This window comes from Zalophus californianus, chromosome 2 (genome assembly GCF_009762305.2).
Source record: "Zalophus californianus isolate mZalCal1 chromosome 2, mZalCal1.pri.v2, whole genome shotgun sequence".
Lineage (NCBI taxonomy): Eukaryota > Metazoa > Chordata > Mammalia > Carnivora > Otariidae > Zalophus > Zalophus californianus.
This window is the reverse complement of record NC_045596.1, coordinates 59,653,676-59,676,608: the sequence shown is the minus strand read 5'-3', so window position 1 is coordinate 59,676,608 and position 22,933 is coordinate 59,653,676. Positions and strand designations below refer to the sequence as shown.

Sequence of the window (22,933 nt, the reverse complement as noted above, 5' to 3'; positions counted from 1 at the left end):
CATGCCAGCCTGACTTAGCCAAAGCCTGTTCCAGCCTTATTGCTTCTCACAAATCTCATCCTCAGGCACCTGGGTGGCTCAGTTGATTAAGTGTCTGCCTTCGGCTCAGGTCATGATCCTTGAGTCCCAGGATCGAGTCCCACATGGGGCTCCCTGCTCAGCAGGGAGTCTGCTTCTCCCTCATGCTCTCTCTCTCTCTCTCTCAAATAAATAAATAAAATCTTAAAAAAAAATATGTCATTCTCACCTGATAAATATCAGGGCTGTGTGCCTCATCCTATAAGCATGTAAAGGGGTGTCTGCTCAAAATAGGACTCTTTGAAGTGGAGGGTCTAGGATGGCTGCCTTGAAGTGAGCACCCCCAGGCCACTCAGCCCTCCTTAATGGATCCAAACTAAGCAGCAAATTCCTTTTGACATCTTGAAGCATTTTCTCATTCTTTGTCCCCTTTTATAATGCTGAGGATACCTTACTTACCTGCCATTAAGGGCCACCACATTGTTTTATCCGAAAGGCTCAATTTGCAACCTTTCACAAACCTAAAAAGGTGTACTAAAGTAGGCTTTATATTCATATAAATTTGAGGAGGAATCACTTATCCCAACCCGTACCCCTCCACCCAAAATGAAACTTGATGAGTTTTCCATTCCCAGCAGCAGTAGCAAGGGGCTGGTTTGGTCTTTAGTAGCCCCCAATAATTTTAATTATTACCCCCTATTACCCTTCCACCGCCACCACATTCAGCCATCTGATATTCTCTCCATCTCACGTAACAGACCACCCCCGGGCTTTCCCATGTACTCTATGCAGAATTTCTGCAACAGCCATGACTCCTTCACAGTGTCCATTTCTTACCCAGTTTCCACATGTAATTTGATATCACACTTACTTCCCCACCAACATTTCCTAGAATATAAATGATGAATAATCTTATAACCTTGAAAACTGATCATTCCTTCTCTTGCTAAGACCTGTCTGAACAGCCCTTCGAAAAGGAGAATTCCAGGGCTCTGTCCTCTTGAATGCTGTCCCTATCAAATTGTAATTTTTTAAAAAAGATTTTATTTATTTATTTGACAGAGAAAGACACAGCGAGAGAGGGAACACAAGCAGGGGGAGCAGGAGAGGGAGAAGCAGGCTTCCCGCCGAGCAGGGAGCCCGACGTGGGGCTCGATCCCAGGACCCTAGGATCACGACCTGAGCCAAAGGCAGACGCTTAATGACTGAGCCACCCAGGCGCCCCTCAAATTGTAATTTTTAAGACACAACATCCAGGGTTCCTCATCGGTTGGGTGATGGCCATATTCATCTTTTTTTTTTTTTTTTAAGATTTTACTTATTGACAGAGAGAGATAGTGAGGGCAGGAACACAAGCAGGGGGAGTGGGAGAGGGAGATGCAGGCTTCCCGCTGAGCAGGGAGCCTGACGTGGGACTCAATCCCAGGACCCTGGGACCATGACCCGAGCCAAAAGCAAACGCTTAACGACCGAGCCACCCAGGCACCCCCATATTCATCTTGATGTTGCCTCTCATGCAGCAGATCCACCGAGAGCAAGAATTCCTCCCCTGGCAGAGTGTGTGATCCACCAATAACGTGCCTCTTTTCCCAGGCCAACAAAGAGGTGTTCAGTCCACCAGATTTCTTTAGGACCCTCTGATGAACAAATGGGCATCAAAATTCCCCTGTATTGTAATTCTGAGACATACTGAAATCCCCTCGTAATTGACATAATTTGACACACTACAGTAACTCAATAGAATTACGGCGTCTTAAATATTTCCCTAAACACATATAGACAAGGCATTGTAGCTTTTGTACAGTGAAAAAAGAGAGCATCCTTTTATCCTTATGATAATTGTTATTGTTCTTCCTAAAGAATCCAAATTACAGTACAAAGCAAGAATCACATGCCGTGGAGTGTATAGCAATCAAATAAATGTTCAACACCAGTAGATTGGTATCTGTCTGCTGTCCATCTGTAGGATCACAAAAACTTTTCTAACAGAAACTAAAAAGATTTCGTAAGAAGCAGAAGCACCCATAGTAATCCATCACAGAATGTGATAGTAAGTGAACAAACTGTCAGTAATGAGGTTATGCTTCTGGACAACACAAAACTGGCAAGAATAATCATCATTTAAAAGGTAATATGTTTTAATCACCCCATTCAATCACGGCCAAAAACACACACACAAAAATCAAACAAAATTTTCTCTCCTCCAATTCTTTTCACGTTCAACACCTGCACTCAAGTTCCTATGTCCTTATCTCCTCCCTGATAGAAAACAAAATCAGGTGTCAGAATGTGGACTGAGTGGAAGATATTATCATCAAAGTTGTATCCTACCACTCACCTTCTCTTGAATCGAAAAGATGTGTTTTCCAAATATCACACCGGTAACTTGCCACAATTTTTTTTCCCACTTAACAGTTACCTATTCACAGATTTCAGAGATTCTGCCATAGGTATAAAAGATGCAAATTTCTACCACAGTCTAATCGCTTAAGGGTTTCCCCCCACCCTCCATTGGCCTTGAAATTCTAATATGCTGCTTCAGGCTTTATACCTACAGATTTCAAGTGTACCAATAGACCTACCCTGTAGGAATTACGTAAACCTTATATAATTAATACTTGTGAGATGTATTAAGATCCGGGCACCGAAAAGAGCAGTGAAATCCAAACCTATTCTATAACTTTCTTTTTTAATTAGCTGCCAGCTGGATTCTAGAAGGCTTCTAGTTCCAGCTCCCAGGCAAGAACATTGCTACCATTTAAAATACGTATACCGTTTTGGTTTTTTTTTAAAGGAAAAGTCACAAGAGGCTAAGGTAATGTAGCTTCAGGAAGCCTACAGAAATCCCAGATGTTCAGAAACACGTAACAATGCACAGCTAATGGAAATGCAATCAGAGGGGTGCCTGGGTGGCTCAGTTGGTTAAGTGTCTGACTCTTCATTTTGGGTCAGGTCATGATCTCAGGGTCCTGGGATTGAGCCCAGACTTGGACTCTGGCTCCACGCACTCAGCAGGGAGTCTGCTTCAAGATTCTCTCCCTCTCCCTCTGCCCCTCCCCCCCAACTCCAGAGTGCACGCATGTTCTAAAATAAATAAAAAAAAAAGGAAATGCAATCAGATTTAAAATGTTTCACTGGAGAGCTGCTTCTGAACCTTATTCCTTGCAGTTGCTATCCTAGAGAGAGCCGCTCTGGAATCTCCCTGTCTTCCCATGAACAGACTGAAATGGAGCGGGGCAACTAAAGCTAGGTGAGGTGGGGTTCAAGGTAAAGCGAGTCCTATATCAAACCCACTGTACAGATGAACCGCAGATGAAAGGCCAAACGTTGGGTTTTTAGATAAAATACGGGATGCCCAGTTAAATTTGGATTCAAGATAAACCGTGAAGAATTACTTAGTTTAAGTGTGTCCCAACTACTGTGTGAGACATGTTTAGAATTCACTGTTTATTTGAAATTCAAATTGGCCTGGGCAATCTGTATTTTTATTTGCTAAATCTGGCAACACTAGCCAAAGGAAAATTAAAACAGCTTATTTTCAATTGACATTATACTGCCCTGCACCAATGGAAAACACAGATGAAAAGAATTATTTAATTGTCTATTTTGTTGTAATGATTTCTATTACTTAAAAGTGGCAAAGCTCTCAAGGTTTATAAATGACATTAAAACAGGTAAAAGACAGGTCAAAGAAATGGGCTATGCTGGTATAAGGATGACGATGAATGTTTAAAGATCCACACATCAGAAAATCTGCTGTTACATGAATTCTGTCATTTAAATAATTTAAGCTGTGACTAAAAGCAAAGTAATGCCGCACACAAATCAGTCTTATTTTATAGTCACCTTAACTGGACGATAACCCATTAGCCCCGCATTTCTAAGTAAAAAGCCAGCATTACCTAAGGCACACACTTACTACTTGCCTACCTCTTTTTAGAATTGCCACTGTCTTCTAATAAAACATTTTTTCCGCAAACAACTGTTTCAGTATCTTATTAGCAAAACAAATATTGGATTTCTAAACTAACATGTCCAGATTAAGTGACAGATACTTCCAAAAGGAAGCAAATTATTATAAATGCTACGGCAGGGTTCCGTTCATTTGGACGTTAAGACAGCCAATCCCTTTTGAAAATATTTCTAAAATGTCCCTCTCCATTGTTTCCACCTCCCCACCTCCCCACTCCCACAGGGAAAATTATTGCTTAAGAAAGTCTGATCAAACAGGCTAAATACTTGGCCAATATTTTCCTTATAAAAACACACACACAATTAGACCTGGCCCAAATGCTCAAGGTAAATTAGAGATCTGGCCATTACTGATGGTTCTGGGCTTTCAAGAGAGCCCTTCTGGATCATTCAGGCACCAGGAGCTGCCTTTTCCTAAGTTCTTTGATCGGAATCATCTAAAATTTGTGGCTCTGGGAACCTGACCTCAAGGTTTAGCTGAGTTGGGCTTCTGAAACACACCAGTTTCCAAAAGACTTTGTGGAAGAAATAAAGTCCTTTGTGAGACTTTACTTCTATTTGTTCCAGAGCATTCCTTTGGACTGTTGTGCTAAATCTGAGCTGGCACATTATTAATCTTTTCAAATTAGGCATTTAGTAGGCTCAGCTGAATATTTTCTTAATTTGCACATTAAGGTTTGCCAAAACAGCTGGCCCTGTACTGGACTATCAGTTGAGATCTTTGATTTACATAGTCTAAGCACAAATGTAGAAGCTCTGCTTCTGAGAGGATGACCTAATGGGTACCAAACACTGGTAAACGTTATTAATAAGATTAATAGAAACAACAGTGGCTAACACTTATTGAGTGCTTCCTATGTCCCAGGTGCTGTGAGTACATTGTCATTTAAAACTTTCAATAAACTTATGAGGTTTTATTTCCCCGATTTTGTGGATGAGAAAACTGAGAATGGTTAAGTTACTTGCCCTAAATTACACACTTAGTAAGTAGTGAAATTTAGCTTTGTACCTAGGCGATCTAGCTGCAGAATCTACGGGCTTCTACGGGCTTACCACTTTGCAACACTGCCTCAGTAAATGTGTCAGATAACAAGGAAGAGCTTCCACCTTCTCAGGTCAGGTTTCATGGGAAGGAGGTGTCACTTCTTGGACTGTGATACAGACTTCAGAGGAATGGGAGGTGCCCAGGCTAAAGGGATGGGAGTAACCCTTCACCCCCACTCCCAAACAACCACAGGCAACCTTGCTGTTCTCATAAATGTGTGTGCAATTTTGGTTTATTTTTAATATGTTTATGATATGATTCATGAAAAGACTTTAATATGCTGATGATAAAGTATTGACATATATCCTGGATCTGTAGTGACAAGAGAGCCATAAATGTGTAGGGTGGGGTCTCCCTTCAATGATAAGAACCATTCTAGATGTTAGTCACCCAGAGAAGAGCGATCTGACAGGCCCAGAACACAGACAGTATCTCTAGCTGGGTGGTGGACTGGAGTCTAGCTCTCTTGGGTTTGATCACCAACGGTCAAGACATCGGCCTAGGTAACGGGGTGGGATGTGATGGTCTCTCTGTGGGGGGGAGCAGGGACAGACAGGGCAGCATCCAGGGCAGGAAAGTAGGATCATGGGGTTTGTGCCTCTTTTTATCTACGCTTCTTTCCCTTTTGTCCTCCCTGAGTGTTGGAAAAGGCCTTTTGAGAGTTCCAGTATATCTCCGATGTCTCAGTGAGGGAGTTTCTAAATAAATGGGGACACAGAACACCAGAGAGGGGTAATGATGGCGGTGGGAAAAAAGAAGAGAATCCAGAGGGGAGAGGGAGAGGGATGAAGATGGAAGCTTCCTTCGGCCTGCCATCCTCCCTCCCTCATCAGTTCTGTAGCCAAAAACTTGGGGGGTGCTGCCTTGTAATTTAATTTGGAGGCAGTATTCCTATGCGCCTTGTACATAGAGATGTTTGAGAATGGTCTGTAAACCAGCCATGATAGTTCACAACACAATCAATGTTGAAAGAACTGAAGACAGTCCAAGCTCTCTTCCTTCTTTTTTTTTTTTAAAGATTTATTTATCTCTTCCTTCTTTTTAAAATACAAGTGAATAAATGTAGAGATCATGGTTGTTGACAATGACCACATATTTGCAAGTATCCATTATACAGGCAGGAGAAAATGCTATGTATATATTGAGTGGATTTATTAAGCTAAAAAAAGGTCCCCTGCCAAACCCCATTCCTGGCTCAAGAAAGTATCACCTTCAGAGTTTTCCTGGAGGAGCAAAAAAGAAGGAAGAGTAGGTGGGGGCGGGGGAGTGGAGGAGGATGGGGAGGAAGAGGAGAAGGAGAGCAGAAGAGCAGCAAATCCTGGGTGAAACCAACCGGAGCTTTACCAAGGGAGCTGGGGGATGAGCCACAGAAACTCGCAGGCCACTTTCATTTCAGGAACCCTCACCCCTCTCTCCTTTACCAACACAGCAATTTTTTTTTTCCCCTAGAAAAATGATATTTTGGTTTCTGAAAACACCCTACTTTGGGGATGCAAAGAGTCTCTTGAGGTATTTATGCCAATTTTTATATTATTTTCGTCACAATTTATTGCAGTAGCTCTAACAACACAGGGATCCCTAGAGAGGGAAGGTTGAAGCTTCATCACTCTGTTCGTAAGACGTACACAGAAACATGAACTATGTCTTCTGGGGTCTGGAGAGCCCCAGAACTGGGAGGCTGTGATCGTCTTGGTTCTGACCCCCCACCCCACGTGTGCGTGGATGAGGTTGCTCAGTGGGCCCACCAGCCCCCTCACTCCAGCAATGGATAAGGGCAATATTCTCACCCCCAGAACAGCTGGACTAAGCTCTAAAATTGACCAAGAAAAAAACTGTTGAGCTCCTTAGGATAAAAAATGCTACCTACACTGCCTGGGAGGGTTAATCCGGATATTGCCAGCTGCCAGAGCTCTTGATAAAAATTAAAAAGACAAGCCACAAGATGAAATTAGCCAACAAACCTACCCACTGGTTCTACAGGCTCACTCAAGTTTTTCTGAGCCTTGGGCTTCATGGAAAGATTTCTAGCGAGGAAGAAAGTAAAGGCACCTTTCATGTCGTGTGGTAAACATCTCTTGCTTGGAGGGTTACTGGAACTGCCTCACATGGCAATCCCGCGGTTTGGAATGAGGCTGTTACACCTGCTTGGGATCCTGGCGCTCGGAGCCCCGCCGAGGCTGCGGAGCCAAAGCCGCCAGAGTGTTTGGGAACCGTCTGCGGACGCGACTGCAAACAGTGCGGACACCAAAACCAAAAGGGGGTTTTCCTCAGGCTTTCAGCAAGTAAAGGAAGAAAACAAAAACGAAACAAAACACGCTACAATCTTAAGTTGGGAAACTTTTCCTCAAAATTGCATTACCCTTTGTGAGCGGCCAGGAAACCCCTAGCTTCTTTTCGAGGGACTGTAACGACCTGTGTCCACAAGAACAGGAACCCAAGCAATTCAGGCGGAAGAAAATCACGGACTAGAAGCATGAGTCAAATCGGCTTGTGCTATGTGGCTTTGGAACATTCTTATCAAAAACATACCAGTGTCCGCGCACTCGGGCTGCTCGTTCCACTGGTGCCTTATCCATAGTCGGTTGTCCCTTGTAGGGCTGCATTTTCTGGAAAAACTGGGTGCCCAACACCAGACTGAAAGCGTTGTCTGTCTCCCGGCCCCCACGAAGCCGAGCTCAGCCCTCCTGCTCCTCTCTCCGCAGCCCCTGCCAGAGACGCCGCCGTTGGTCCCGAGACCAGCGAGGCGCGCGCGCGGAAGCCGTCCAGAATGGGTGTCGGGGGCGGGGGCTAGTTCTAGCCAACTTGACAGTTTCTGCCACTGCACACATTTTTGGGAGGCTCCAGGCCACACGGTAGAACTGCAAACCCAGGCGGTGATCGCGAGCTCGAGCCGGGTTCAGGCAGCTGCCGGTGGGGCTGTTAGTGACGCATCATCCCCAGCGCGCAATCACGGAGGGACGCCGGACACCCGAGACCCGGACCGCCAAATCCCGGGCGCGCGTGCAGCCACTGCTTAGAGCCTTCCAGATTATGATTCTCCCCGCCTCTCCCGGCCCTCCCGGGGTCCAATCGCCTCAAGAAGTCTGCTGCCCGACTCTGGCGGGGTGTGCTCGGAGACCTGAGAAGCCTCGAGTCGCACGCCAGTCTCGCTCACCCGGGGTTCGAACGCGTCGCGCAGCCACCTGTTCCACAAAGCCCGGAGTTTGTGTGGGCGCGGGGCTGCGGCAGGAAGGACCTTGTCATACCCTCGGTCCCGCACGGCTCAGGATCTCGACAGGCTTACACCACCCCCAAATCCAAGTGCGCACATACCTTCACGCAACTCCGGAGGCTCCCCCCACTCCGGCCACCCGCGCGTGGTGACTTACTTCCCGGTGTCCCCGGCTTCAGCCCCAGCCCCAGCCCCAGCCCCAGCGCTGGCCACCGGGGCCCAGAGCGCGCCGGCCAATCCGGGAGGGACGGTGCCCCCAAATACCTGCCGTGAAGATGCAGAGAGCGAAGAGAATCTTGCAGACCATGGTACCCTGGTGTGCGGTGCCGAGCTCCGGGACTGACCGAGGGTTCGGAGCGCGGACGGCTCCTCCTCTGCCGGGCTGGCGGCCGTAGCAGCCGGGAGGCGAGGGCGGCTCTGCGCGCTCGGCCCGCGCGGCTCGGGCTGCTCCGGCGGCGGGCGGAGAAGCGAGGCAAACGCGGCGCGGTTCCGTCAGCTGCGTGTCGTCCGGCGCCCGGCGCGCTTCTACTCCATCCCAGCCGCCCGAGTCCGGGCCGCCTCTGCCGCCGCGCCGGCCCCCAGCCAAACCCCTCCCACCAGGGCCCCGCGGCGCTGGCTCGGCCACCCCTCCCCCGGCCTCCCCTCTCCCGGCGCTCGGGTCCCGGGAGCCTCGGCCCAGGGCGGCCTCTGCTGGACAGTCAGGGCGCGAGACTCGAGTTTTGACGGAGTTCAGCAAAGGTCCGGGCGTCTGGCACCCAGCTGGGAACTGAGGGGATGCAAAGAAGTGTGAGCGGCTCTCTGCCCCCGGGAATTTATCTCAACTTTTCTTATGCGAGTTTACAACAGGTGCGCATATGCCATGTTAGGCGTCACTTCGAGGAGCCAAGACCCCACTATTGCAAAAGAGAATACACATTCCTTGCCAAGTATGAGAAACTTTTCCTTCATTTCTTCAAATGTTCCTGCGTGTACTTTAAACTCTCCCACACATTCAACCCCGCTGCATTTCCTGGTGCCTGAGCCAGGATGTCTTTTATCCTTTTCAGCTTCTACCAGAAGAAATAATACTAATGTCTGGTAATAGTGATCATGGGATAACTGAGCCAGGCAACCTCCTAGGTGTGGTATCATGACTCCTTCTAACAATCTTGTGACACAGGAATTAATATTATTCCATTTTACAGACGAGAAGACCGAGGCATAGAGAAGATAAGTACTGTGCTCAAGGTCACATAGCTGGTAAGGACTGGACCCCATAATTGAGCAGTTTGTGCACCAGGGCCATAAAAACAAAGTCTAACATTTCCCGAGTGATTGTTGTGTGCTGGGCAGCGGTGCTGTACAGGTATTAACCAAGTGAAGTTCTCACAGCAATCCTTTGAGGTGGGCCTATTATATCTTCATTTTCAGGGGAGGAAATGGAAACACAGGGAGGTTTAAGTACTTGTCCAAGGCCACACAACTAGCGAATGGTACAGATAGCATGCCTGCCCAGGCACCCTGGGTTATCCCCTGTACCATACTCCCTCTCCAAAGCCCAAGGTTTCTGTATGTTCACACAGATCAAAGCTGACCTTGCACTTAGTCCTCCCCACCACCTTAGACTTGCTTATTTCTCACACCTCTATCAGATCAGATGCCAGATCACCTCCAATATCTCTGTTAGTAGGAGCCTGCTGGTCCCCTAGTCACCAGAGCTGGAAAGTGGCTGGAATTAATGAAACTTCCTAAAGAATTAATTAGCACAGGACCATTTGTAGACCTGGGGAGCAGCTTTCTTTTTCCTGTGGCTTCTTTCTCCTGTACCAGAGCCTCAGGTTTCATTTTGTCACTTGTTTGGGTCTTATCACTGTACCTGTGACCACGTCCATTCCTCTGCCTGACCCCACCCTTACCACTCGTGCAGCTTGTCTTGCTTCTGCAACCAGATTAAACTGGGCTCATAGTTTTGATGGTTTGTTTTGTTGTTGTTATTGTTGTTTGTTTTTTGGGGGGTTGTGTGTTTGTTTTTAGTTTTGGTTCATTTGTTGATCATTGTTGGAATTTGGAATGAGAAGTAAAAGATATCACAACCAAGTGCCTATCTCCCTTCCCTCCTCCCTGGCCAGAGAAACTGCAAATTCAATTTGTTAAACATGTTTTCTGAGTGCTATTGACCTTGAGGTTTTTCCAGTTTCTAGTGTAATCTATATGATTATGAAGAATTTCTGTATCTGGGTTGTGGTTGTCATGGGGGCAAGGGCCACACACAGATGAATTTTATATATAAACTAAAATTTGTATGTTTATATGTAAAAGTTATATAAGACAATGGTGCCTTTAAATAAGGGCCATTTAAGTAAGTAACTCTATGACAGAAATAAGGGTTTTTCAAAACCCCTGCAAAGAAAAAAATATTCAATTGAAATTCAGCAAAACTTTAATGGAAGCCCTCTGGAGTGCAAAGCATGTGTGACTCTGATTTTGATACCTAATATGATGGTTTGGTACCCAAAGGATGGTGATCCCCACTTCCGAATCAGTTAAAATTTCCAAAGATTTTCACTGTACACAGAAATAGAGTTGAAAATGATTGATTTCTTTAACTGAAATCATTCATTTTTATTAATAATGATTAAAACTTCCAATTTATTAATTTAGTGAAAATATATTTGATCAGTTAGTAGGTGCCAGACCTTAAGCTTGGCTGTGGGAATGTCACAGGTTGTAATAGTTAGGGTAGGCTAGGTTATGCTACTGTCATAAACCACCCCAAAGTCTCAGAGACGTAAGCAATAATGATTTATTCTTTGCTCATCGACATCTGCTGTGAATCCAGGTCATTTCCCAGAGTAGCTATCCTCTCTGTCAAGGGCCTCAGTGTTGCACCTCCATATCAAAATCTGCTTTCACACTCACTGAGATAGGGAAAGAGAAGTGGAGAGTTCCGTGCAGCCTTTAGGTCTCTTACCCGGAAGTGGCACTTCCACTCACATTTCATTGGTTAAAACAAGTCGGTGGCCATGTGCAACTCCAAGAAAGCAAGGAGGCACAATCTTCTCCTGTGCCCAGATGGAGAGGAGAGCTAGAGAGCAGGGAACAGTTGTGATGTATTCCACAGTGGTTCATTGTCTCTGCCATCAGGAAGCTTATATTCTAGTAGTGGAAAGTCAAACATTGAATGAACAATCAGAAAAATATATGCAATAATTTATGATGTTAAAAATGGGAGGATGGGAGAAATGGGTGAACTGTTTTTGCATTTCAAATAAATTGAATTTGTAAAGAGTTTAAAAATATATGCAATAAATTATTACATTAAATACTATAAATAATAGTACCCACTAACATTTATTGAACTTCTGCTATGTATTAGGAATCGTTCCAAGCATTTTATGTAATCTGTTTAAACTTTATACCCCATAAGGTTATATTAATTTTACAAATAAAGAGCTGAGAGATACTTAAAGAGACTGTACGTGTGAAGGAAACCAAAAGTATGAGATATTACACCAGGCTGACTCACACTCCTCAGTGGGGCCAGGGATGGAATTTCCATGCAACTCTTTAGTCACACCTTATAGCCAAAACCAGTTTAAATGGATTATATATGTAAAAAAAAGTTGGCGTGTTCTCAGTGCCAATCAATGTTATCTGTTATTAGAGGGCAAACTTTGGGGGTACATTAAAAAAATTTTTTTTTGGATCTAAAGTACAGTAGCAAAACATTCCTGCCTGCTGCAGCTGTTTCTTCACACATTCAGTTATGTGACTTGGGCTGTGCCTTCAGTAATTCCGACCCTGCGACAATTGAGGTGCCCCGGAAATTTCTAAACCCAATTCAACAGCTCCTCCCCCAACTCCCTCTCCTCCCCAAAGGCAGGAATGCAGCAGCCTGAAGACACTGATATATTTTGTCTTCGTTTTATTTCTTTTCTCACATTGCATTGTGAAAACGTCTCCGTGGTTTCTGCTACATTTCCTCTCATCACTTTGCTTTTCTCATCTTAACTCTGATTTCCCTCTTTTTAAATACTAATGGCAAAAAAAAAAAAAAGATTAAAAGCAGTTATGCGATATGTGTAAAAGCGTAGATTTGGAACCTGGCCAAGGAATATTTGCTTGAACAAGAGCAATTTTAAAAGGGCATGATGAAGCGTGATTACTTCCCTGATTTAAATAAAATTGTTTGATGCTGCATGGGCTCTTTGAGGACACAAAACCACATGTCACTAATTTTTATTTTAATTAAGGAGGAAGCCCTTAAAATATTTCAGGAAGGAAGAAACTGTCTTCTTGGAGGTGATGCACATAATGAAACCTCTTATTTAAACAAGTCTAAAATGTGATTCAGTCGATGCTGCAGACCTGTGTTGTTCAATAGAAGTAAAATACAAGTCGCATATGTAATTTAAAATTTCTGGAAGTCACATTTTTTAAAAGGAGAAAGAGGTGAAATCAATTAATTAATTAAAGTGTACTTAATAATATGCTTTATTTAACCCAATATCTCTAAAATATTTATCATTTCATGTGTAATGATTATAAATGTGTTAATGAGATCTTTTACATTGTTTTTCTCATTCTAAGTCTTCAAACCCCAGTGTTTATTTTATACTTATATAACATCTCAATTCAGACTGGGTGCATTTTGAAAACTCAATGACCTAACGTGACTGGCGGCTATCATAATGGGCCGTGTCGCTCTAGAACATTGATTGGCCCTGTCTTTTGCACTGTCTCATGATATATACTGTAAAAGTACAGAGCAGTGCTCGTGGGACTTAAAGTGTTGGGACTTTCTCCAACAGTGGAGTGCTTAGAAGTCTAGAATTTGCTGAGTGCATGGCCTCTGACCCTCATTAACCTCTCCAACCCCCAGTTTCCCCCTCTATGAAATGGAGATGAGGACAAATAATAATGGTATCTTACTTCAAAGGATTACTGTAAGGATTAAATGTAGAGAAAGCATTTAGAACAGACTCTAGACAGAGCAGAACCTCAATAAATGTTTGCTGTTATATTTGGTAGGAATGGTTATGATGAGGATGAAAAATGATTAATAGTAAAATCTTCCCAGTTGACATTGTTGTATTAGAAGTTCCTTACTATTCAGAGGCATCGGCAATATCACTTGTCTCTAGTTTTCTATGTATGTACGCAGAGTTTAGAGCAGTATTTCTCAAACATTTTGGTCTCAGGACCCACTTACATTCTTAAAATGGATTAAGAACTCCAAAAAACATTTGTTGATGTGGGAGGGCCATTTTAAGGACCCTTTCAGATGATTATGGCTTTTCTGCACCAGAACCCAACAAGCAGTATTTTCTCATAAGTTAGCAACAATGTGGAATCTGAAAGCATCTCAATGAAATTTTCATATTCTATTACATTACAATCCATTGGTCTATCTTGCCTTTGTATCTTTTACCCATATATGATTTTGTGACATCATGCATTGGTCATATAGAAAATATTGGTTCACTGAGTTATGAAGACCTTCCAAATTTTAACACACTTCATTATATACAACATCAAAAAGTTACATTTGTTAATATCTTTACCTGTATCATCAGAAAGGTCTTTAAATATTAGTAAGCTGTTAAGTTAATGGTGGATACATGTTTGGCCAAATTCTAATTTCTCTTTTTTCTCTTTTTCTTTCTTTCTTTCTTTCTTTCTTTCTTTCTTTCTTCTTTCTTTCTTCTTTCTTTCTTTCTTTCTTTCTTTCTTTCTTTTTCTTTCTTCCTTCCTTCCTTCCTTCCTTCCTTCCTTCCTTCCCTCCTTTCTTTCTTTCTTTCTTTCTTTCTTTCTTTCTTTCTTTCTTTCTTTCTTTCTTTCTTTCTTTCTTCCTTCCTTCCTTCCTTCCTTCCTTCCTTCCTTCCTTCCTTCCTTACCTCCTTTCTTTCTTTCTTTCTTTCTTTCTTTCTTTCTTTCTTTCTTTCTTTCTTTCTTTCTTTCTTTCTTTCTTTCTTTCTTCTTTCTCCTTTCTTTCTTTCTTAGAGAGAAGAGAGAGCAGGAGAGGGACAGAGGGAGAGGGAGAGGGAGAGAGAGAATCTTAAGCAGGCTCCATGTCCAGTGTGGAGCTCCACACAGGGCTTGGTAATATGACCCTGAGATCATGACCTGAGCCGAAATCAAGAATCAGATACTGAACCGACTGGGCCACCCACCCCAGTGCCCCCAAATTCTAATTTTCACTTGACAGCTTGAATCTTACCATTGGCATCAAATACTGTCAACTGTTTTCTTTGAAGTGACAGGCTAACATCATGAAGAAAATGTCATGTAAATAACCAAGTCAGAATAACCATAGTATGTCTTAGTCATTTTTTCAAATAAAATTTGTGTTCCATGAAAAAAGTGGTTAGTTCAGCTTGCAACTTGAGTCATCACATAAGTGCATTTCCTTGGGATGATCATCTCATTTTGGTAAGCAGCAAGCCTGTTTTATGCATACATCCCATTTATTTACATAGGATGTGAAAAAGACGTGTACTTAAGATGGAAATTCGATCAAGCTAACGATTTTTACTGCTTCTTTAAGGACATTCCTAAGTGAAAGTTGTTTTTTTCCCCTTTAAACTTACCAGGTACGATGGTGAAGAATATAAAGGCAGTGCCACTGCCTTCAGTTCTGCTAAGACACCAAATTCTACCTACAATTGCTTTTGCATCACCAATGCATAAGTCAACATCCACAAAAAATAAATGAAATTAAAAAGGTAAATAGCATCTTAGTGTTACTATGAGAATAGCTTTGACTTTGCAGATCGGACAGAATCTTGGGACGCCTAGGAGTTAGTGGACCACACTTTGAGAACTGCTGGTGTAGGGAGACATCATTGAAGTTTGCTAAGGAGATGAACTGTTTTATCTGTCCAGAGACCTTTTTTTTTTTTAAGGGAGATACTTAGTCCCCTTTTGTAAGCAAGTGGCTCCAGCAGTGACTACAGCTTCTTTTGCCACAGTGACTGGGATAGGGTGGACATCAGACTCTATTTGCTTTACTGAGTGCACTTCCCAGGATTTTAAAACTTGGAACCAGGAAATGCCACTATCAGTTGCTCTCTGGAGATGAAATGATGGGGTTCTGGTATTCTGGTGGACCACTCTAGCATGTGAAAAAAGCCAGTCTGAGGTAGGATCCAGAAACCTGACTCTCAGAGAAAAGGAGAAATGGGAGAAAAGAGGTCTGGTGGCTTTCCGGTCCCTAGCCACACTTGTCTCTGAGATGCCACCACACCTTTGCCCTTCTCGTCACTCTGTGAGCATTTCGATCCATTTCCCCTTTGGGCCATGCTAGTTCAAATTGGGTTTCTGTCACCTGAAACCAAAAGAAATTAGCTCATGCAGAGGGCAGCAAAAGTGAACTTCCAAAGTGATTCAATGTTCAATAATAGAGATTGAGGGGAGTCTTCTCATTCAGGAAAATTCCATTCTCAGCTCTGAGCTAAAAAATAAAATCACAGTAAAACCATACCATTGCTAAGCTATTGAACCAAGGTATGGTGGAGCAAGTCAGGATATTCAGCTTTGATTAAAAAAATATTCATGAAACTGAAAGAGGCGAAGTTCATAAAAGCAAATGAGGTTTACCAATGACTCTGCAGGCTTAATAATATGTGATAAATTCCAAAGATTTCCACAAATAGTTGTCATGAAAAATACAATGAATAACCTTGGCTGTAAACAGATTACATTTGCATAATATTGGTAAATTTATCCGACTAAGCTTTCTTTCTGTTCTACATGTTTTTGCCACCATCAGTTGTAATACATCTTAGTAGATTCTACTCCAGGTTGTACTGAGTTTGGATTTTTTCATCTTCTTCGAAAATATTCTTGACTTTAGTTTTACTCAGACCATTCATAGAGGCTAATTTTCCAGTCATTTCAAACTCGGTCAAATAACTACAACTGAACAACATTGGTAATATCTGCTGACCCATCAAGAGCCAAAGAAAACCATTAGAAATCATTTTCCTGGTTTTTAAGTTGACTATTGCTGTCCCTCCTAAGGTCCTCAACACTTTGAGCAACAGAAAGGCCAATAGTCCAAACCAGTTTATTTTTTCTGGACACGTATTTTTAGCTGCTGCAATAAAATACAATTTAATTAACTCACAATTGGTAAACAGTTTTCCTTGCTTGGCTAACAAATGAGCTACTTAGAACGTTCCTTTGGTTGCAGCTTCATTTTGACTTTTAATTTTCATGGAAAACTTGAATGCGATACTTGTTTTAAGTTTTATAGTTTTTCTAACTGGGGAATCCTGTGTATTGGTAACAGTGTGGTGATTATTTAGTCTGTTATTATTGAACTTAGCACAGCAACAGCCTGATGCTTTGCAGTTCCATTAGCTAACAACATCATCCACATTCCATTGCACTCTAACGGTGTGATACTTAGGGTCTACTTTTCATTTTTTTTTAAAAAATATTTTATTTATTTATTTGACAGAGAGAGACACAGTGAGAGAGGGAACACAAGCAGGGGGAGTGGGAGAGGGAGAAGCAGGCTTCCTGGTGAGCAAGGAGCCCGATGCGGGGCTCAATCCCAGGACGCTGGGATCATGACCTGAGCCGAAGGCAGATGCTTAACGACTGAGCCACCCAGGCGCCCCTTACTTTTCATTTTTTAAATTTGTTTTGACAGGATGGGTAGGCAATTATAATAAAAAGTCAACCAAAACGTGGTGGTATGGTGGTGTGTGCAACATGCAAAGCGCTGCCTGGTTGTGACTTCATCTCTGTGAGTTGCCACAGTGTGAAGCCATGAGAGTGTCCCACAAGTCTGTCATGACTCCTCAACTAACACGGCTGCTCCTAGTGTGAAAGTGGCTGCAGGCAGCCCTTAAACAAGTAAGTCCAGCGGTGTCCCAATACAACCTCAGAGATAGATGGCGGAAGTTGACCTTCATACGATTTTCGTGTCTTAGGAAATATCTCCCTTTTGATTTCTTCCAACCATTCTGAGGTCACAGGCTATCCAAAAAACAGATACGGCCTCCTGGCCAGAGTTTGCCAACCTCTGTTTTAGCAAAGGTTTGCATCTGATTCTGCTAGGTATCTGGGATTGATGCCAACCTATAACAACTTCAAATCATTAGCCTGCGGTTTCCTGAACTTGATAATGTGGAGTCACACTGCAAACCCACGTGAGGTTAGGGCTATGTTCTGATTCATGAGGGAGACTATTTTCCTTATTACTATTTTTTTCTTTTTTTTTTTTTTTTACCTGGAGCTGAGCAGAGGCCCTGACAGACAAGTTACATTTTGTGTTTCCTTTTACCAACAGACATATTTTTCCTAGCCTATGTTTTATTAAAATTGTAGTCCCCCTTCAAAGTGATTACATCTTTGAAAACAAAATATGTGGTCACCGTTGCAAGAGGTCAGAAATCTAATCCTATTACTCCAGCTTATGCCAAGTCAAGCTCTTATCTCTTGTTCCCCATTTGGTCATTAAACCTAGGGCATCGGCAGCTTTAAGAACTGCTGACCACTCCACACACAGTTCTATTGTTTTGGGGGGTAAGGGAGCCTTGTCTTTCTTATGAGCCCAGTGATAGATTTATGAAAAGTTTTTACAAATGGTTTGCTTCAGGAGGTGTTTTTTTCAGAATAACTAGACCTACCTATCTATAGGTAGCTATTGTATCTATTTATAGATACAAACGTCTCTTGTATTTTCTTAACTTCCCCTCCCGTTTTCTCGTTTTAATTCCCTTTACTTTGTCTAACTTGATTTCTTTTATAAGCCTCACATCCCATTAAGCTAGTGGAAAACTTGAACCCTAGTCATTGTGATTTACCCCCAACTTTCTGGATTATTCCAGCGTCTTCTGCAATGCTAACGTTTGGAGTGGGGATGACAGCCTCTGGTTATTGGGTCATTTATTTTGAAACCCACATTGTTACTGAGAATCAGTCATTCCTTTCAGCAGAGCTGTTCAATCCAAGGGCTGTCTGTCAGGGTGGAGTGTAGGAGTTTTTGCAAGGCTGTCCAGACTCTTAGAGGGTAGTCTGTTCATTATTGAAGGCTTCCCACTCCTCCAGTGGCTTTGCCAGGACCTTCCCTCTGAATTTAAACCCTCGGACCTCTCTGTTCTCATTATGCAGCCTTAGCCCTAAAGTCCTGGAATTTCTTTCCTGTTTTAGGGAAGTCATTTCTCTTTGATGATTCCAGCCTAGATGCTTTGTCTGCACTCTCTTTAATTTTCTCCCAGTTTTAGGAATTACGTCTTTGGAAACAAAGGTCTGGGAGGTTACCAAGCTACTTCTAATTTTTGCTCTGCTACAGTCCTTTTCTCTCTGCCTCTTCCCTATCTGGCTGGAAATAAAAACTGGATTGACTATCTGAATCTGGGCAAAGGAAGAAAAAAAGGACAGCAATAACTTAAGAAGTAGATGAATAGTTTAAAATATTTTCTTGCCACATGTTTTAAAGGTGATGGTAGATGAAAGTAGTTCTGATAAAAGCTGATGGCACTTGGCAGTGAGGATGGAGGGATAAGAAAACAGACTTGACATACATTTTGGAGGCAAAGGCAACAGGACTATTAACTGATAACATGGTGGGACTGAGGGAGAGGCTGGAGTCAAGAGTGACTTCCAGATTTCTGCTGGGTCCTCACTCTGTGGATAGTGACCAGTTTGGCCAATTTTGCATCCACGTGTACATCCTCTACAGCATCTCCTATCTGCCTTCAACTGTATGGTATTTTGAGTTCTTTGAGTCAATCTGTTCCCTCATTCTCTTAGGAGCTAAGTAAAAACCTTTGATATGATTTATTTTAGGAGTCATGACTTTTATTTTTAAAATTATTTTTAAAGGATTAATCACAATTTTTGGTATTATTTAATGTGTTTATCTAAATTCTTGTTAGAATAATAGAATAATTACAATTAGTGTAATGGATTAATACAATTAATAATATATCGAGGGTGGCAAAAATCTTGGCGGTTTTATTGTCTTCTCTTTTCATTTCACAGATGAGGAAACTATAGAACACAGAGGTTCAGTGATATGACCAACACTGTAATCGGTTTCAGAGAGAAACCCAGCTCAGACAACTTCTGGTTCAGTGCTTTGTTCATCCTACCCTTTAACTGAGTATCATGTCTTCACATCTTGTCTTTGTGAGTGCAGACAATCCATGAAGCTTGAGACCAGTTGCTTCGGGAGAATAAATTTAAGCTCTAATCACTTTATGTGTGTCTTTAGAAAAAAAATGTATTCGGAAAGCACCAGAGAAATTTAACTCCAAGTGTGAGGGGAAAAAAAAAAAGACAAATAATACATTTACATTGTATGTCACACTAACTGTGAACATGGCTAACCCGACTGGCTTGGAAACTTAGGTCCCTCCCCCTATCATTTTTGGTTGTTTTGAGCATAAAAATATTCTATTTATTAAAGTTACAAATGCTGAAACTTTTATATTTGATTTATGATTTTATTCTATTTGTTAATTAGTCAAGTACTAGCTATCATTTTTGAAGTTTTTTGAAGTTGTAAGAAGCCTCTTATACAAGGCAAGTTAAGTATCTTAGGGCATTTTAAACTTCAATTATGAACTTAATATTTGTATTTCCCTTTTAGATATTTCTGGTGTCAGCCTCAGTGGACAAAACCTCTCTGAATTCTTGAATAATTCTTTTAAGTCTAACAAATTAAATTTGCAAATAGTGATTTTCTAGTTCCTTTAAATATTCAAATAATACATAAACTAAGAAAATTTCTACTTAAAATCACCAATTTAAAGTACATATTTCAAAAGAGAATTACAAAATGACTCTATTAATAGGCTAAATTTTCTAGAATAGTAGTACATAAAATACAAAATATGTGGAGACTCCTAAACCACAAATGTTATTATAATTATTAATAATTGGTTTTATTTTTTATTTTATTTTTTTAAAGATTTTACTTATTTATTTGACAGAGAAAGACACAGCGAGAGAGGGAACACAAGCAGGGCGAGTGGGAGAGGGAGAAGCAGGCTTCCTGCGGAGCAGGGAGCCCAATGTGGGGCTCGATCCCAGAACCCTGGGATCATGACCTGAGCCGAAGGCAGATGCTTAACGACTGAGCCACCCAGGTGCCCCAATACTGGTTTATTTTAAATATAACTCTCTGAAATGTTTTTATACTTAATTTTAAATCTTCTTGGGTTAAAATATGTTTACCCACTACAGAAACATTTGCCAAATCCTAAGGATTTAAACTATAGTTTAAAGCCCAGTGTCATCCTATTTTAAATTATTTACACTTTTATATATTATTGCAAAGCTGTTTCTGGGTATACAGTCATGCTACCTTAGGTTATACTACTGACAATTAAATAAGGGCAGGCTTGGTGATTAGAGGAGAACATTGGCAGCCAAGGCATTGTTGAAAACACTTAGGTCATTTTTGCTGTATGTAGAATTTTGACACACTATTAAATAAAGCTATAACAATAACCCAATAAAGCTGCAACAGCTTCAAGGAGGCTAAAGAGAACTTTGTATCAGTATGAAAAAGGTCTTAATAGAGTCAGGATTTCACATGCAAAATGGAGCAGAAGGTTTTGTAATTAACCAGCAATGTGTGGACCAAAGAATTTGGGCGTTTGTATTTTTGGTAGGGAGGGTTGTTTCAGCTTAAATTGTCTGGATTGGCCTAATTGTATGTTCATGGCTAGTTATACGTTAGCTGTCCACTGAGAATTTGGACTCTCTTTTTCACATGTGGTATTGTCACTGGGAGGAGGAGGCCCAGACAAGGACGTGTGCCTCCAAAAATGGCAGATGATTAGTCCCTTTGAATGGAGTGTGACCAGAAGTGATCTGTGTCCCTCCCAGGCTGAGAATTTTAAGATGTAGAGCAGGCTTCTCTAATGCCCCCTCTCCTCCCTTCCCAGGACAGAGGGAGCTTCTGACTCACCATGAAGGAGATCCCTTATCCCCAACTAGGGACACCTGCATTAAAATATTATGTGAGCCTGATGAATCACAGACCTGTACCTCTGAAACAAATAATACATTATATGTTAAAAAAAAAAAAGAAGAAGAAGATAGCAGGAAAGGAAAAATGAAGGGGGGGAAATCGGAAGGGGAGACGAACCATGAGAGACTATGGACTCTAAGAAACAAACTGAGTGTTCTAGAGGGGAGGGAGGTGGGGGATGGGTTAGCCTGGTGATGGGTATTAAAGAGGGCATGTTCTGCACAGAGCACTGGGTGTTATATGCAAACAATGAATCATGGAACACTACATCAAAAACTAATGATGTAATCCTCCTACACTGTTGGTGGGAATGCAAGCTGGTGCAACCACTCTGGAAAACAGTATGGAGGTTCCTCAAACAGTTGAAAATAGAGCTACCATACGATCCAGCAATTGCACTACTGGGTATTTACCACAAAGATACAAATGTAGGGATCCGAAGGGGTACATGCACCCCAATGTTTATAGCAGCAACGTCCACAATAGCCAAACTGTGGAAAGAGCCAAGATGTCCATCCACAGATGAATGGTTAAAGAAGATGTGGTACATATACACAATGGAATATTATGCAGCCGTAAAAAAGAATGAGATCTTGCCATTTGCAACGACGTGGATAGAACTGGAGGGTGTTATGCTGAGTGAAATAAGTCAATCAGAGAAAGACATGTATCATATGACCTCACTGATATGAGGAATTCTTAATCTCAGGAAACAAACTGAGTGTTGCTGGAGTGGTGGGGGGTGGGAGGGATGGGGTGGCTGGGTGATAGACATTGGTATGTGCTATGGTGAGCGCTGTGAATTGTGCAAGACTGTTGAATCCCAGATCTGTACTTCTGAAACAAATAATGCAACATATGTTAAGAAAAAAGGAAAAGAAGGTAGCAGGAGGGGAAGAATGAAGGGGAGTAAGTTGGAGGGGGAGACGAACCATGAGAGACGATGGACTCTGAAAAACAAACTGAGGGTTCTAGAGGGGAGGGGGGGATGGGTTAGCCTGGTGATGGGTATTAAAGAGGGCACATTCTGCGTGGAGCACTGGGTGTTATGTACAAACAATGAATCATGGAACACTACATCAAAAAACTAATGATGTAATGTATGGTGATTAACATAACAATAAAAAATTAAAAAAAACTAATGATGTAATGTATGGGGATTAACATAACAATAAAATTTATAAATAAATAAATAAATAAAATATTATGTGAGCAAGCAAAGAACTTCTATCATATTAAACCATTAGGATTTTGATGTTTTTGTTATCAAAGCTAGTATTATTTTGACTAATATAGTATCTCTATCAGGATACTTGTGTGATTCTCTCCTTTAATGTCTTATCTATCTATTCATTCAACAAATATTTATTGAGTATCTATTATGTGCCAGGCAGTATGCTGGGCATTTGGTAATGAAACATAGGCAGGATCTTCTGTTGTTTAGAGTGTGAGGGGTGGATTTATTGGAATGGAGTGGGGGAAGAAACAGGAGAAGACAGGTATTTAAAATAAATCAGGGGGTGCCTGGGTGGTTCCGTTGGTTGAGCGTCTGCCTTCGGCTCAGGTCATGATCCCAGGGTCCTGGGACTGAGCCCCGCATCGGGCTCCCTGCTCATCGGGGAGCCTGCTTCTCCCTCTGCCTCTGTCTGATGTTCCCCCTGCTTGTGCTGTCTCTCTCTGTCAAATGAATAAATTTAAAAAAATCTTAAAA

The 22,933-nt window shown here is 42.0% G+C and overlaps 1 protein-coding gene across 1 annotated transcript in view; it reads right to left on the bottom strand.

The window, feature by feature from the left end:
* The window catches only part of PARM1 (prostate androgen-regulated mucin-like protein 1), a 101,220-nt gene extending 92,515 nt beyond the window's left edge, over positions 1-8,705 (bottom strand). The window contains exon 1 of the mRNA XM_027599297.2: positions 8,511-8,705. Within this exon, the coding sequence (XP_027455098.1) occupies positions 8,511-8,553 (43 nt within the window). The 5' untranslated portion in view covers positions 8,554-8,705. The remainder of the gene's footprint in view (positions 1-8,510) is intronic.
* Positions 8,706-22,933: the final 14,228 nt, after the last annotated feature.